This window comes from Convolutriloba macropyga, unplaced genomic scaffold (genome assembly GCF_964194025.1).
Source record: "Convolutriloba macropyga unplaced genomic scaffold, txConMacr16.3 SCAFFOLD_5244, whole genome shotgun sequence".
Lineage (NCBI taxonomy): Eukaryota > Metazoa > Xenacoelomorpha > Acoela > Convolutidae > Convolutriloba > Convolutriloba macropyga.
This window is the reverse complement of record NW_027452538.1, coordinates 1-17,852: the sequence shown is the minus strand read 5'-3', so window position 1 is coordinate 17,852 and position 17,852 is coordinate 1. Positions and strand designations below refer to the sequence as shown.

The 17,852-nt window shown below is 36.6% G+C and overlaps 1 protein-coding gene across 2 annotated transcripts; it reads right to left on the bottom strand.

The window, feature by feature from the left end:
- Positions 1-2,744: 2,744 nt before the first annotated feature.
- Positions 2,745-16,314, bottom strand: LOC142357611 (uncharacterized). Of its 2 annotated transcripts, none has more exons than XM_075409160.1 (2): positions 16,171-16,314; positions 2,745-3,206 (listed from the first exon to the last, which is right to left on the bottom strand). In XM_075409160.1, exons 1-2 carry the CDS (start codon positions 16,304-16,306, stop codon positions 2,794-2,796), a joined length of 549 nt encoding a protein of 182 aa, XP_075265275.1. In that variant the 5' UTR covers positions 16,307-16,314; the 3' UTR covers positions 2,745-2,793. The 2 variants fall into 2 exon arrangements, with proteins under 2 accessions (XP_075265275.1, XP_075265276.1); XM_075409161.1 differs by having other exon boundaries at positions 2,745-3,191.
- Positions 16,315-17,852: the final 1,538 nt, after the last annotated feature.

The following is a 17,852-nucleotide window of genomic DNA, read 5'->3' as shown; positions in this document are numbered from 1 at the left end:
CTTGAAATCAAATGTAGCAAAATAACATTAAATACTAAAAAGCTGGACCACTGTAAAAACCAGCCATGAAGACTCGTCATGAACAAATGATATGAAGCATTAAAAAACGAAACAAAGCAACAAAAAATGACGCTACCGTTATTGAATATACCCAGGTTTAGACTTCGACTTATGAAAAGACATCACTCGACCAAAAAATGGCATGAAAAGACAGTCCTCGAAACAGATAGTCCATGAAAGAACTTTGAATTGATTTCAAATGACAGTTGGACTGTAGCATATGTCACAAAGTCTATTCACACTGGAACTCCGCTTGACCCAAAATGTCGTACCCGGGCTTAGCACCCAAAGTATTTCAGTACTGAACCTGAGTATATCCATACTATTTTGTAGAACCAGTACTGAAATAGCTTATTTACAGTTAAAAAGTTGGTCATTATGCCCAGAAAAAAAACAGAACAGCTATTCAGACTGTTCAGAATAGTTTCTGCGTAAAATTAGTAGTGTAAAATTTTCGAAAATGTTGAAACATGCTGAGCATGTCAGAAAAGCATGCAAAATGCATGCAAATTGCATGCATTTTGCTGTAACGACACGTTACCAGTTAAAACAGCTACATTCATACTACGTACTGTGTGAATAATTCTATTTTCATTGATACTAGATATTTCGGGATCTGTCTGCGGCGCGTTTGGGGTGCGTTCGGGGTGAGTTCGGGGAGCGTTCGGGGTGCGTTCGCATAATTGTATAACCAGAGCAGGTATATTCTCGACCTTCCGGGTCATTTAACAAGTGTACTCACGATGTCCCGGGTCACTTTACAGGAGTGCATGTGTGCGTGTGTGTGCGTGTATTTATGTGTGCATGTGCATGTGTGTGTGCATGTGTGTGTGTGTGTGTGGTGGGGTGTGCCTGTGGTGTGATGCAGAATGTTGTGAATATGCCTGTGGTGTGATGCAGAATGGTGTGAATATGCCTGTGGTGTGATGCAGAATGGTGTGAATATGCCTGTGCTGTGAAGCAAAATGGTGTGAATATGCTTGTGGGGTGACCGAAAATCAGCGCTGAAGCAGGTTAAAAACAGTGTATTTTAGGCTGACAATCAGAGCTGAAACAGGTTTAGAACAGAATGGTTTTAGGCTGACAATAGGTATACAATAATGTTAATTAAGCTGATAATTGTATGAAAACAGTAATGGGCAGATCAAAATCGGGTTAAAAACAGAATACCAATTTTACTCTGATAAATAGACTGATCAGTCTCTATTTTGACATGAACATAATATGTACAAGTGTAAAAATGGCTATATACAGTCTATCGATTTACACTGATTCAGTACTGCAATGCTCTGGATGGTCAGCCCGGGTACTCAACTCCTTTTTGCGTGAACAAAATTTTATATAATGAACTTTTTCTTATCCTAAATTATCATGCTCGACGTTTGCTGGACACAAAGTAACAATAAAGTATTGATCTAGCAGAATTAAGTCAAGCAATTTTAAAACCATGAATCGATTTAAAATCATTTCATGAGTCTTTCCTGCATCAAAACACTTACTTAGGAGTTTTTGCACATCAATGCTTATTACAGAGTCAACAAATACACGCCTTCTTCTGCTGCAAAACTGAAGAACTCCTACTCAATCAAAAGTCCCTTTCGTTGTTTTTGGAAGAAAAAAACAACTGATAACACCATATTTTTATCATGACTAATGGCAACCAGGCCCCATCAATTATGCTGGCTAGTTTCTTTTATTCAAGTAAATTGGCAATATAATCCAGTGGGGACAAATAATGGAGAGTTTTGAAAAAATTATGAAATTTTTTGACAATTTGCCAAATGTCTTTTAGACTTGACTGTTTCAGTGCAATTCTGATTGTTCTTGCTCAGTTTCTGCTTTAGTATATACTGACTCAAGAAACGAATAAACAATTTCAAGTTTAGAAAAAGCAGTCGTATGAAAAAAGTCTTTGCTCGACCCCATAAAAAGACAATGCTCGATCACCGAATTGACTGCTAAAATGATATTTCCGGACCCATTAAAGGCCTATGCTAGTCCCCAAAACGCCTAAGAAAAGACAAAAATTGACTAAAAGTGCGCAAGGAAAGACTTCTACTCGACTTTAAGTGGGACGGTTAACTGTGTAATTTTAGTTAAAAGGGCCTGGCGGCTAAATCTTTTCATAAATTGAGGCCCAAAAGTGAGTTAATTTTTAAATGATTCGTTTTTTGGAAACTCTGATTACAACTTATCCATATTCGGCGAATTTTGGCACAATCATTGCACATAAATAATACAAAATATTTAAACGCAAAAATTCCAAGAAGCACAAGAGAAAGAAGTTAACTTTCACTATTGATCTATACTTCTCATTTACAGCCACTATTATATGACCAATATGAAGCTGATGATCCAAAGATTTGATATTTTTGCTTTTCAATAAGTAGATAAAAACTGAGTTTAAAACTCATTAACTGCTTCAAACCTCCAAATTTATTTGAGCGATGGGAACATTACAGTAGCTGTAATTTTTTGATACGTGAAATTTTGTAGAGATACATGTTTTGTAGAGAGATATACAAGAACCTTTTCACTTTCTTTCTTATATCAGACACCCGGAGTCAGTAACCGAGTGAGGTTAAGATCTTGCAACTTAACCTTACTCGCTTTTAAACCATGGCTACTTATTCCATTTTTTCCAATTGTGTCGACGATTTCTCAGCCAACTTCAAAAGTTATAGCGCTACAACTTTTCAAATTAAAATAAATTTTACCAAAAAAAAACTTATTTTATCTCCATTCAGGTAAGTCATTTCCAGGTTGGGGCAATCCTCTTTCCACATAATAACTTGCGATTCCGTCAACAATCCACTCGTAGAAAAACGGAACGCTGGAAAAGAAACTTCCACCCGTGAAGTAGTCCAAAATCTGGGTCCCAAAATAAGGCACAGAAAATTTCCCAATATAACTTGTAACTCCGTAGACACAAATAGGTTCCGGGTCTGGAAAATCGCCGATGACGTATAAAGGTCCGCCCGAATCTCCGTGAAAAATGTTGTCGTTGGTGTGACCGTAAAAGGGTTTGGTGCATATGACGTCATTTGGGCACGGGTTCAGACATGTTGCTGGTCGCTCACGGAGAAAGATTTCACGAAGGTTCTCCGAATAGTTGTGAAAGTATTCGGGTCCTGGATGTTGAGGCACTTTCTTTTGATCTGCTGTTTTTAGCCTATTGCAACATGCATCTGTGCATTCTGTATAATTTTCATGTACATTTTTTGCAAAATTGTCACATCTTTCATTGCTGAGGATTCAAAAAATGTAAACTAAAAAAATAGCTACAAAAAGACAATACATGATTAAAAATATTTACATGATCTCTGATAAAAATTAGTTGCACTTAAAATAACACTTTTTTTATATAAAAAATAATTGAATAAATTTGGTTCGTCGTTTGGTTGTTAGCTAATTTGTCATTTCTTACATTTTTGATAGTTTTGTAATTTCTTACAAGATTCTTATGTTTTCTAGCCCTTGTTGACGTTTTTGCTTAAACGCTCTACGGTAAGGCTCGAAACTTATGAAGAACACTTGTTTGTGATGGCAAAGAGTGGCTACTGTTTTAAATCGTTTAATTGCTCTCAAAAAATAATGTAGCATTAATATTAGTCATGTGGTCTTTTGCAATGCAACTTGTCACTTGACTGATTTTTTGTCTGATTTTTTTCACTTTATATCGTCACAAACGGCATTAACATTTAAGCATTAAGTGATTGAGCTGCTCTCATAGAACCTTATGCCTTACTAGTCAGTGCGAATGCGATCTACCAAAATTAATTGAGAAGATAATGTCAAGCTGTAGCGGTCGGTACTTTGTCTTAAAAGTTTGAGCCCTCATTCATCCGTAGGATCTGAATCCCTCTCTCATCCACTCTTCCCAACCCTACCACCGCTCCCAACACTTGAACCTAACTACTAACCCCTAATGCTAGCATCCCTAAACACCATTTGCCACCGAAGCCAACTGCTCGTCGGTCCTTTGAGAGCAATTAGACCTATATTAGTTGAATTTGTTTATACAAGTTATACACAATGCGTTGTCTTAGTTGATGTAAAAAATTGAGAAAGATTAAGTTTTCACAGCCTAGCTTAATTTTCAAGCTATAAATGGTTCAGATCATTCTTGATGGATATTTTGTAAGATCAATGCAATAAATTTATGTCAGACTCCAAGAGTATACAATAATTTATATTGTCTAACACTCAAATTTTTTGGGCTCATCAAAATATTACTGGGCTTTGATGTTGATTACAAAGCTTTATCTCTTGCGATTGACCAATAGAATTGAAAAAAATCACACGAAGTAATGAGTTGAATTGAAAAGAAAAGTATAGTCGCTGAATGAGGTTCAAGCTACCAGCTCGGTTAAAGTCCATCGTCATTACAGCCATTTGCTATGTAGCTATAGAAACACACTTAGGAATATCTTATTTTACTTTCTATCATATAATTTGATAACCTTTTTGATAACTTCCTAAACCTTTTATCGCTTGTATTTATCTTGAATATCGCAGACGAACAACGCTCACATTTCCCTTATATGGTGACAAATGCTCCAAAGCAGCAGAGATAAAAGCGTAAGGCAAAAAAATTTGAAACGTTCTGGTCCATATTTTAAGATTATAAAACTATTTGCACTCAGAAAATCGACTAATTTTGCTCACCTCTTAACTATCGATATGGTTCGTCAATTTTCACAATTAAAAAAATCCTTTAAGACTTTCAAAAAGATCAAACTTTTTCCCGTGTGACTGTCATTAAGCAAAATCAAAGAATTGATATCCTTAAGGTTGGGAGACTTTTTTTCGATAAAGATAAAAGCGAGATCCTTTTAGATAAGTAGGATTTTTCTGAAAAATGTGAATAATCAACAGAAATTACTGAAAATGTTTGTCTTCATTTAAAAACGACCGAAAATAAAAACATCTTTAAAAATTAGATTTGAAGATCACTCTGGAAAGTTGAAAGCATCATCTAGAACCGTTGAGTTGCTGTTGCTCCCTAGCAAAGATTGACCCATAAACATCTCAAAAGCTATTTAACGCTTCTAGATGACTCTTTCAACTTTCAAAAGTTATGTTCAACTTTCAGTTTTAAAGATTTGAAAATTTTCATAGATTGTGCTCGAATAGTATTATCAGTGATTGTGCGAACCACTGAGAATGCTTTTATACTAGGTTAAGCGAGATCAATTGAAAAAGTTTTCGAAATACTTGAGAAGTTGTCAAAAGTTGTAAGGATGCTCCTTGACGGCAATTAATAAAGATCGTACTAAAATTTAAAATTCTTACTGTTTTGGTGAACCATATTGACCCTATTCTCTAAATATGTCCGAGGAAATTATATTCGTGCAAACTTTTGCAAACATTAACTTTATTTTTTCGAAAATAAACTTTGCTTTTCGAGCACAGAACCGAAAATTATCAATCTGGTGATCAATAGGAGATCAAACTGTTCCATCAATTTTATCCTTCTTTTCCCGCCTGTTGATTGAAGGCATCGGAAAGAAAGCCTGCTAGATTAGCCCGCCAGACCGAAGAGATCAACGGTCTTAATGTAATCAACCGTCTTAAATTTTGCTTGTAAACTTCAAGAAATCATGTCATATCTCGGTGAATTTGGAATAACCAACAGAATTGTTTTCGAAGTTCAAAAAGTGTTTTACATTTTGGAGTTCAAAATAAACAAAAAAATTATATTCGTTGAATTCATTTCGAGAGCGAGCTAAACAAATATTTTCAATAATTTTGCACATGCTTTCAGAACTTTTCTCCAAGATTCCTGCAAAAAGCACGCGGTCATAATGCTTGACTTCACCATAAACTGAAAAACTCAATATTCCAATGAAAAAAAAACTACCATTTCTCACATCTAAAAACGAAAACACCGACGATCTTACGTTTTGTGGTACAGTGTTACATTTCATTCAGTTGGGGCTATTGATTTGGTATGCCAAATCAAGTTTTTTAGTTAAATTTAATTTAGTTCACTTATTTTTGCCATTTAGTGTAATCATTATTTTAGTTCATGTTTGAAGATCATACCTTAAGTTTTCACGTCTGTTAAATTTGTTTATATCCTGCACTTGATAACTTTGTCTGTTCATACTGATAATCCTGTCTTGTGATCTTGAATTGCGCAATTGGAATACAATTGTCGCGATCAAATTGTTGATCAGTTTTAGTTGTCTCAATCTTAATCATTCTGCTCTTAATCATTATTTTAACCCAGTTGTCTCTCTCTTAAACCAGAATTCGCTACGCCAAAGCATAAAGTTTTATCAGACAATTTCTGAGCTCTATATCGCTAAGCGGAATATCAATCCAAAATTAGAAGTGATTTCGCTCCGCCAAATCAACACATATTTTGTATTCAAAAAATTGAATTGCTCTACTATAAAATTATTAGTGAATTCGCTCCGCGAATTAACCCATTAATTCGGAATAATACAATAAGCAATTCGGCACCGCAAATCACACCGATTACAGATAGCGAATCTGTATGACATGGCGCAGCCAGCTCGTGAATCTAGAAAGACACCATTGTCGATAGAGCCATTTTGTGAACGCCCAACGTCGGACCCACCAATCAGACGGGAGAAAAAGCGGATCCAAATAAAGCTCGCAATTCTTGCGGGAGAGAATATAACACTGGACACTCTACTTCAGCCGAAGCCGACAACGGTAAGATTGCCAGCTGAACCAAAGTACGAGATGCCAATTGAAGACGCAACAAATGAAACGAAGAGAGACCGTCAGATTCGAAACAGTCAAATGAAGTTGCAATGGGAGTTAAAATGTAGGAAGATAACAGAAGCGGGAGTACTGTGCGGGAAACGACCATGGCATCTATGCGACCAAAAATGTGTGTCTCTTTTGTACCTCAGCATCTGTACAGAGGGAAGACGTTTATTGACACAAAAGTTTCCTCATGATAATATCTATGACCTGACGACTCTCAGAAACTTTGGGAGAAGATAGAGATAGCTTTCGTTCGCCCACGAAACATCACATTCAACCGGTATGTGTTCTTCTCACAAAAGCAGAAAAAAGGAGAAACGGTAGAACAATTCTACACCATTTTGAAAGAACTGGCGGAAAATTTCGACTTTGAAAATCGCGAGGAGGTGATCATCAGGGATATTTTCATCACAAACATGCTGGACGATGACATACAACACGAACTTCTTCGCGACACAGTTGACCCAGAAAGAGCACTCATTATTGCGGTCAATATGGAAATGGGCCATCAGAATCAGCAGAGAATATCATCCAATAACGGCGCAACTGGCAATACAATGAATGCAATACAATCGTTCAATCGATTTTGCGGCGCGAGTGCAAGTGTAAATCCGTCAGGCAGAATAGCAGTTAATCGTGCATCGGTTGGCCAATGTAGAGGTTGTGGTCAAGCTTGGAAAACAACGCACCGACAAGTTTGCCCTGCAATGAGAAAAAATGTAATCATTGTGGTTTGCTCAACCATTTTGCCAAGGTATGTCGGAAAAAGCCTACTAATGCACGAACTTCACGTCAAAATGATCGTATAAACAAGGTAGAAACTGTTGACACTACAGATCAAAACACTAGTCAGGAAAATCAAAACGTCAATTACATAAAATATAATGAACAATTTAACTCTGACTATGATTCTTAGAATGATAATTACGTTGCGACAATAGAAAATGTAAGTTCACAGCCAATTGCGTTGCAAAACATGACGATTACAATCGGCAATACAGACTATCATTTGCTCCTCGATTCTGGTTGCGGTTGTATGATTATCAATATGTTGCCCGCCAGAGAAAAAATGTATAACTGTGCGCAATCACAATGGTCGGAGAAAAAACCATTAGAATTAAAGTCTTTTTCGAATGATATTGTCGCAACTTTAGGAACTTTAAGAACGCCAGTTCGGTGCAATGATTGAAAAATATAGAAAGCAAAAATTAAGGTCGAAGCTGACGGTTTTCGACCAATTCTCGGACGCGATATTTTCGATCAATTAGGAATAACTATATCACAAAAACCTTGCCCGAATACAGAAGTCAATAATAAAGAACCACCATGTGCAAATAAAAAATCATTAGCAAAGGAATTTCCAGAGTTAATCTCCCGTGCCTGGAAAAGTGCCAATTCATTTGCAACCGAAGGTGAAAATCGAACTTGAAAAATTGCTGAACAAAGGACATATTGAAAAACTGACAAATTGCTCTGATTGATTCTTCATTTCTCCGATAGTAATTACTGTCAAACAGGACCAATCAATCAAAATAGCATTAGATTCTAAAATCCTGAATAAATCCAATCACAAAACCAAGTATCAAATGCCGAATATAGACTCGCTAATTCAAACGATTTCTCAAACACTGTCAACCGCGCCGCACGAGACGGCTTTTTTTACAACTCTTGGTTTGCAGTACGCGTACAGCCAACTCAATTTGCATAATGATACGGCCCTCCATTGTAATTTCAACATTGTAAGCGGAGATATGACCGGCACATATTGTTTTAAAACAGGATTTTACGGTCTTACAGATATGCCGGCTGAATTTCAAAAAGCGAAAGTGGATAAAATTGTACCCTCGCAAAAGTGGATAAAATTTTCTGTTTTTTATACGATATATTAATAGTGAGCAGATGAGGAATAGAAAAACATCTCGATCTGGTACGAAAATGTTTGATAAAGTTAGATCAAGAAAATCTACGAATAAATTTTGCAAAATGTCATTTCGCAAAAGAAAAAATCGAAAGGCTTGGTCACAGCATCACACAATCAGGCATAACACCTTTGTCGAACAAAACGGATGCAATCGGGAAATTATCAGCACCTTAAAATCTTAAAAAGCTCAGATCTTTTATGGGCTCAGTTCATCACTTAGGTAAACTTATTCCAAACCTGTCACAATTATGTTACCCTCTCCGACCCCTGATTAGGAAAAATACAAAATTTATTTGGACGGACGAACATAAAAAACAGTTCATATTGATTAAAGAGAAGATTGCGAAAACAACGGAAAAATAAGCATTTTAATTCTGACTTTGAAACACGTATAAAATGCGACGCTTCTCGTAAATGTTTGGGATGTGCATTAGAACAACGAACTCCAAACGGTTGGCATACTGTGGCATTTGCATAGCGATTTCTGAATTCTGTGAAAGACAAGTATATCATTAATGAGCTTGAGTTGTTGGGAGTTGTCTGGTCCATTGAATATTTTAAATATTATTTATACGGCAAACCATTTACCGTGATAACTGATCATAGAGCTCTCCTATCAATCATGAGAGAAAATAGGGCTAACAAATCATTTGATAGTCGATTGACACGTTGGGTAGATCGTCTACTACCATTTCATTTTACAATCGATCATCTTCCTGGCTCCAAAATGGTATTAGTAGATTATATCTCTCGCGGCCCGCAACAAAAAGCTGTTAATATATCTGCATATGACGAGCAATTTATAGTGGCAAAATTGGACGTAATTAAACGCAGCGCGAAACGCTTCTTATTAAATGCGGATAATTACGTCGATTTCGCAGCGCGAAATCCGCTTATAAAAGAAGCCTCAAATACTCCAAATTCCACTAACAAATTATGCAATGAATTTGCACCGCGAAATCGAGAATATTTTTAATTACGGAAAGTGATAACTCAATTAACAAATTAGCTCCGAATAACCCAAATTCTAATAGCCAAATCGGGACAGCTAACATTCCTCAATCTCTTTTTGCCTTGAATAGCTCTACCGATCAGTTACCCTCTCAATCAAATAATTTTGAACGTATTGCCAATAAATTTAAAACTGTTCTCATGATGTCGCACTCGAATTCAGATGAAGAAATTTTTATGCAAGTCAAACAATCGACGCCCTCTAAAGTGAGATTTGCCGACAAGGCGGGACAGTCGACAGCTCCAGCGGTACCCGCAACGCCAATCACCCCTAATAAAGACACAACAACAGTAACGTCACCCTCAGTAGATGATCTCTATTTGGATTCGTTCAATTTTGCCCTCACCAAGATCTTTTCTAGTACGCTAATGGCCAGCCTCACAACCAAAGACGCGATTTTAAAGGAAGTGCGGGACTGCATTTTACCCGAAAATGAAGACCGCTGCAAGCAAATCTCGCCTTACATACATTCATTCTGGAAAGACCTTCATGTCAAGAATGGATGTGTTTGCATCGATGACCGGATAGCCCTTCCCGACGCAATCAAAGATGCATCTGTCGAAGCCATACATGCCACCCACCCTGGAACATGTGGGATGACAGACTTGGCAATCCATGCATGGTGGCCGTACATGCACAGGGACATAATCACAAAGACGGCAAAGTGCAACCCTTGTGTGAAAATTGGTAAAAATTTAAAATCTATTATTCCTGCTAAGAAATGGGCCCCATTGAAATTATGCAAAGTTCCAAATGAAGAAATTCAAATTGATTTTGAAGGACCAATCTATAATGAAAAGATTCAAGAGGTCTACTTTCTTGCATGTATAGATCGATTTTCAGAATTTCCAACAGCAGAAGTATTTGATAGAGCTAATGCAGATAACATTTTGAAATTTCTTCAAGGGTATGTTTTGCTACACTGTTCATTTAGATTAGATCAAGCACGATGCCAAACGGGATAGCAAATTAAGGCGTTTTGTAGTCAAAATAATATACAGTTAATTGAAGCTCCAATACACGATCACAGAGCGATTGGTTTAGTTGAAAGGCTAATACAAGCAATCAAGAATCGCCTAACATGCATTAAAACGGCGGCGCGAAATCAATTTAATGTGAAAGCATCAATAAATTCAATTATTTACCAACTACGAATATGCCGTCAAAAGACTATTAATGTATCACCTTTTGAAGCACATTTTGGAAGAAAGGCCAATACTCCATTAAGTAATATATCGACGAAACCTGACCCAAGTTGTTTGACATACAAAAATATTTTAAATAAATATTTAGAGCTAGAGACAGTCAGATGGGAAGAACTAATCACTGAGGAGAATTTGGACAACGAGGAAAGGAGTGATATAGAATTTGATCTCAACAAAGAAAAGTTAAACAAGGACGCAGTAAAACAGAAAAATGAGGACCCAGACAAAGAGCCCAGAGTGATCTCCCACCCCGAGGTTGGACTGCCAGTACTACAAACTGAAGCCTCTCTGACTGTAAAACTCGCCAAAACGAGACCACGAACAAAGCGATCGAGGAAAAGCCTAGACGGGCTATATGATTTACTAGCGCCCCGTTCTTCGGTGGTGAAGTCAGATAAATATAATTCGGTGATAAAGGAGCCTGGCAAAAGAGATGTGACTATCCGGAATTCAGATTTGGCTAAATTTGGCAGAAAGGCGGAGCGCCAGACTGAATTACAAATGTACGCAAATCGCCGACATAAAACACCAACGGGAAAGATCACAGAAGACGTCATTAGTTATCATGCAAAAGAAGCTAGGAAAAAACCAGAAGGAGGCAAACGCATGAATAACCGAAAAATAGCAGACGATGTCAGTGCGGTCTCCTCGGTACACTTGAACGTAACGCGAGCACTTAGAGTACGGATGCCCACAAAGCCTAAGCGAACAGTGATAACAGCGCCGCCAAAACAACCAGTAGAAGTAACTTGCGATTTCGTGCCGCCAATGGAGATGCCATCGACATCCATCGTAATTGCAGAACCGCCCACCAGACCTAAACGAAAAGCCGCAACAAAAGCTACAGCGGCACTAAAACCACTGAAAAGACAACGTTCAACGCCTTCTGTGACTGAGTCGGATGAATCGCTAGCTTCTGTGCAAACTTGTCCCCCCAGAGCCTCTGGTTCTAGTGCTCCCTCGCGTAGTAAACGAAGACAAATCATCAAACAGACACAAATTCAAAACAGATTAAAAATGTCATCCATAAAGTCGGCCGCAGCTCAGAGCCAACACGTCGAAACGGACTTTTTAGTCGGCCCTTACTCTCCTACACAGTCCTATCATACCCAATACTACGTGTCGCCTAACTACGAGGGGCCAGAAAAATCAATGACGGTTGGGGAGGCGGAAAGATATTATGAGAGTGACAGTGATTAAAACTTTCCAAACGCTTAATTGTCTGACCAAAACTTTCTTAAGTAAAAACATTATAATATTAATTTATAGTAACCAGTACATATGTTATTAATTTTCTGATAAATACAGTGGTACATTTCATTGAGTTGGAGCTATTGATTTGGTACGCCAAATCAAGTTATTTAGTTAAATTTAATTTAGTTCACTTTAAATTGCCATTTATTTTAACCATTATTTTAGTTCATGTTTGAAGATCCAATCTTAAGTTTTCACGTCTGTAAAATTTGTTTATATCCTGAACCTGATAATTTTGTTTGTTCATACTGATAGTCCTGTCTTGTGATCTTGAATTGCCGCAATTGGAATACAATTGTCTTGATCAAATTGTTGATCAGTCTTAGTTGTCTCAATCTTAATCGTTCTGCTCTTTTTCTTAATTTAACCTAGTTGTCTCTCTCTTAAACTAGAAATCGCTACGCCAAAGCATAAAGTTGTATTAGACAAATTCTGAGCTCTATTTCGCTAAGCGGAATATCAATCCAAAATTAGAAGTGAATTCGCTCCGCCAAATCAACACATATTTTGTCTTCAAAATTTTGAATTGCTCTACTATATAATTAATAGTGAATTCGCTCCGCGAATTAACCCATCAATCCGGAATAATACAATAGGCAATTCGGCACCGCAAATCACTCCGATTACAGATTGGGAATCTGTATGAAAAGTTTAAATACTGAATATACCATACAACTATATCTTACATTTAAATACCAAACATACCAACGACCCCTTGCATTTAAATACCAAACATACCGACGATCTTCTGCGTTTAAAAACCGATCCCTTGCTTTCAAAAACCGAACCTACTGAATCTTCTTAAACCAAACATACCGAATCTCTGGCGTCCAAAAACAATGATAACAAAACTTTTTTAAGTTCGAAACCGACAATGCCGAACAACCCGAACGTATCGACGTTTTCTTACGTTCGAAACCAAATATACCGAGAACTTGTTACATACTTTTCATCGTTTTGTCGCTCCTTTTCATCCTCCCTAACTCTTTTTATCAGCCAACTTTCCAACTTACCGACTATTTTATGGGAACCCCTATATTTCGACGAGTCAAACACGGAGCTAAAGCGTAAGATGCATCATTTTTGGTTTTAATCGGTGAACTAGAAGAGCCTAAGTTAATTTTGGCTTAATTTAATCCTTAAGTTCTTAAGAAGTTTCTGTTTGTTTGAAAAAGAAGCTATTATTTCCAAACCACGCCGGGAGATAACTGATAAATCTCAAACAAAAAAACTTTGAACAAAGAACGTGGAGCTTTCAATATAAATCTGTTTCTTGACAAAACTGTTTATGTGCATCAGACCAAAGTCCAATTATCATTGATCAGACTAAGTTAACTTTAGCTATCCAATAGAGATCGAACCAAATTTTGAACTGATCTAGGTAGTCTGAAAAGAACCCGAAAACAAACTTGAAGTGCGTTTTATTGTTTTTTAAGAAGTACGACATCCGAGGTCGTGCTCTATCCACCATTGTTATCTATGTCAATTGCGAACAAGCAAAAATTGAAAGAATATACACCCAATAGTCTTCTCGGGCTCTTAAGACTTTTGGACCAATCCGAACACTCATCCTCACGTAATTTATTAACACCGAAAGCATCGCGAATTGAAGATTTTTAATCATTTGTATGCACAAATGACTGTTTAGGTAAAAAATAAGGACATGTATCAGTTGCAAAGTAACATAGGTGCAAATTAATGCAATGAGTGATCTTGGAAAAGGGTTAGAATATGTTATTGGGTTTTTGACTGTAAAAAGTCAGTTTTGACAGATGGGTAGTTAGCAACCAAACTGAAATAGTAATTCCTCGAAAAACTAATGTCGTGACCTAAAACTTAGGGTAGGATTTACCAAGATGGGGGTAATCCCAAATTCAAGACAAATCGGACCCCAGACCAATACCCAAGGAACTGCTGCACGCCGCTGTTGCCGGATATGAAGTTTTAGTTGCTCTTGGAGTGTTCGTATCAACTTTATAGTTTTCCGAGGATCACTTTTTAAGAGCTTCCTAATGATTATTTTTTTACTTCTGGGTGCGACGGAATTCAATGCATTGGGATGACCCGATGACCCAAAATCCGATAACCGGAAATTTGCTTTTTGATCGGCTGAAGGACGTTGAAACGATAATTATATGATAAACCGAGATAATTGGTAACAAAAAACACCCATCCGGTACCAATTTTGACGAACTCGTGTTCTTCGGTTTTTGGCACTCACGAATGGTTGAAAATACTCAATAAAAAACGAGTCTTGACAGAGTGTCTTTGATGACTGACTTTTTGCATGCAACTAATTGCTAAGCTGTAGTTTCTAAATGATTTCACCCGGAGAGACTTCGACCCCAGATCAGGAGTTTTCGACCTCCGCGGTACAGACAGGACGATGTGTTAGCCCCTGCTCCTTGTGTACTATTGCCAGTTAGGTTATGAAATATTGTGGGTTGGCGCATCTTTGTATGGATTTTCGTTACAAAGGTTATTTTGTCAACTTAACCCCTATTTTTGGACAGGTGACCCATTGATGACCCCTGGAGGTCCAATTTTAGGCTTTTAGCAAAAATGGTGAGTTCAGCATTTTAAAGTATACGGAAATCTTTGAATGGTTTTTTAGTACAGAATAACAATTTCTTTTACTTTGAAGATGAGATTTTAATAATGAATTAAAACGCGGTTTTTTTGACAGACTCATTATAGCTAGTTGATATTGATAGCGGAAATGTAGCTATAAAAGGTTTTTAAAACAACATGTCGTTGCTTCTTAAGGAAACAGTGAAACATTTTTACGCAAAGTGCATAAAGTTTTTATCCGAATCGGGTTTGATTACATAAGAATCCACAATTTATTGACTTAAATTAAAGTTTGAATTCAAAAATGACTGGCAGCAGTTGAATGGAAAGCAGCAATTTTAAAATGATTTGTTTGCATAGTAAATCGAAACATCCGACGGCATATGGCGAATTGTGTCTGAAAATTGAATTGTTTACTCAAGAGATTAAGGTCTGTATGCTTAAGATAGGAGCGTGTTGGTGAGTATAAAGTGAAGCTAAACAATTAGAGAGGGAGTTCGTTCTGATACAGTTGTTGCGATTGAGAGCTAATTTATTATATTAAGAGATAGCATATTAAGAGATAGCATAATAGAATTTTAAAAGATAGTAAATAGATTTTGATCGCGACTTTAGCGAATCAACTTGAGAAGTTCAGTCCTCGAGGAGAGTCTGGCAAACTTAATTTAGTGAGATTAGGTTTGAGAATTTTTGAGATTAAACTTGGAAAGTTTTTAAGTTCAAGACCAGTTGGAGTACTGTGAGCTATTTATTTAAGTTTATTTGGGAGAGGAACACCGTATAATAAGTTATCAATATTGTGATTACTATTATAAATTGCCTTGAAATATTTTTTTTTAAAATGGAAGTTATTTTCCTAATTTTGTTATCTATATGACCAAAATTGTTTTTAAGGGCCTCATTGAGGATTGAGTGTTTACGAGACAATCTAAGTTGCAACCGCGTTTAAGAGTGGAAAAAGGTAGGTTCTAGCAGAGTACGAAGGTTGCTCTTGCTTCACCAATTTAAAACCTTCACTATATTTTTTTGATCTGGGCGAGAGTCAGCTCACTGTTGAGCCTATTCATAGTTCAAAAGACATCATAACGCCTTGCAGCTTGAACCCATAAATATTGAAAATTTTAAAATCGAACCCCAATCTAATGACTGAAAAAATTTCTCAGATCACCAACTTTTCGCATAATAATTTAGACCTAAAAGTTTGTTTGAAACGTTTTGCTTTTTCACACAATAGCAGTCTTCCTAGTTCAGAAGAATATCCAGAAAAGTTAGATTGAAATATCGACCCCAAGTAATTGAGAATTTCTCAAAAATACTATTTTCACAAAATGTTCCAAAAAATTTCTTAAAGCAATAAAAGAATAGGGAATTTTACGGCTTTGTAAAACTATAGAAGAAAGTACCAATTTTGCCCATTCCACACGTTGCGAGTACCATACACGTGTCCTCAAAGTAGTAGGGACATGGCTCCAGAATAGACTCATCTGGAAATGTGAAATTGTGCACTCTGATTAATGCTACGTCATAATGTATGCGCATCGAGTGATATCTGAAACTCAGTTTATTGCCTACCTGGGTCGAGGTGTCACCGCTAAAAATCGCTAAAAGATTTAAGATTTGTGGTGAATTTGATTAACAGATTTGTCTAAGATTTGCGCTCAAAGCGATGAATGCGGCGAAGAAAACTTATCAGCGGTGAATTTTTTTTCACAGCTCATGCAGTGAAAAAAATTTTTTCACCGTTAAAGATCGCAATTCTTATAAAAACTCACCGCTAAATTCACCGTTAATCTTACAGAGTTTAACCATTGGAATAGTTGTATAAAAAAATGCAAGAATAACGCTGAATAACTAGCAACCTCGTAATAATAAAAAATCTAATACTATAATATATGTCGAACGAACATAGTGCTGATCTTAATGTAAAAAAATGATGTTGAGGTAAATTATCGTATGATCAGCGTTGATTTAAGCGTTGAAAATTTTTTTACCGAATTCTAAAGATTTTTTTCCGCCGCATTCTGCTGGTAGCGCTGAAAACATTTTTGTCATCGCTTTCTGTTGGTAGCTGTGAAAAATTTTGTTACACCACTTAAGTGGTGAAAGACAATTTTTCACCACTACCAGCCGAATGCGGCGAAAAAAATTTAACCAGCGCTACCAGGATTCGGTGGGAAAAAAATTTTCACCGCTACAATCGCAAATTTTACAAATATTCACCGTTAAATTCAACGCTTATTTTAAATTCACAGGAAATATCATTGAAGTTAGTGACAGATTGCGCTATGGAATAAAAAGTTGTTGACATGTAGGTAAGAGGTAAGAACTCGAGTACGGCGGTTTCTTTTTTGTAAGAAATCCGGTGAGGGCGGTGAAAGTAAAAATTTCACGGCTAAAAATTAGAAAACCTTACGAAAATTCACCGCTTTCATCGCATTCAACGCTAAAAGTTGCGAGCGTTTTGCGGTGAAAAAAGTTTTTTCACCACTATTCACCGCTAACCTTACATTATTTTTTGACTAATCGTCGACCAGGGTATAAAATAATAGCCTTGTTATTTGTAAGATAAAAAATCTATTTGGATCTTCTCAGTGTCTACCCCTTGGTGTGTTTTTAACCCCCACCCCAACAGTTTTTGTATTGTTATATAGTAAGTTACTATGTACAAGATAGCACGTGCGCCTGGAAAGCGTATAAATAGAAAGCTCACTAATCTGGGGGAGGTGGCGATGCAGATTAGATCCGATTTTCAAAAAAAAAACTGTTGAATTAAATGAACATCAATTTGTCAAGATATTCCGTATGAGAGAGAGATAGAATTTCTCCATCGTAGCTATCAGGTTTGAGAATCATCTCAATGTTGAAAATATTAAAAGTAAGATTGAGCTGTTTAGTCTTTTAATGCAAACAATAAGATAAGGAACTCCCGGGTGAAGGATTTTTACTGAAAAAATATGAGTGTAGAAAGTCTTAAAGAATTAACAAAATGACCTAACATACACCCATAAACTCACTTATACATTGAAATTTTGGTACAAGCAAAACTGTAATGACAATTTTTTGCAAAATTTGAGTTGAAACGAAT

Bases quoted from the DNA above. Each gene is read 5' to 3' on its own strand.
- LOC142357611 (XM_075409160.1), bottom strand. From the start codon at position 16,306: ATGCGCATACATTATGACGTAGCATTAATCAGAGTGCACAATTTCACA. The intron at 3,207-16,170 runs GTACTTTCTTCT...ATCAAAAGAAAG, and splicing joins GTGTGGAATGGGCAAAATTG to TGCCTCAACATCCAGGACCC.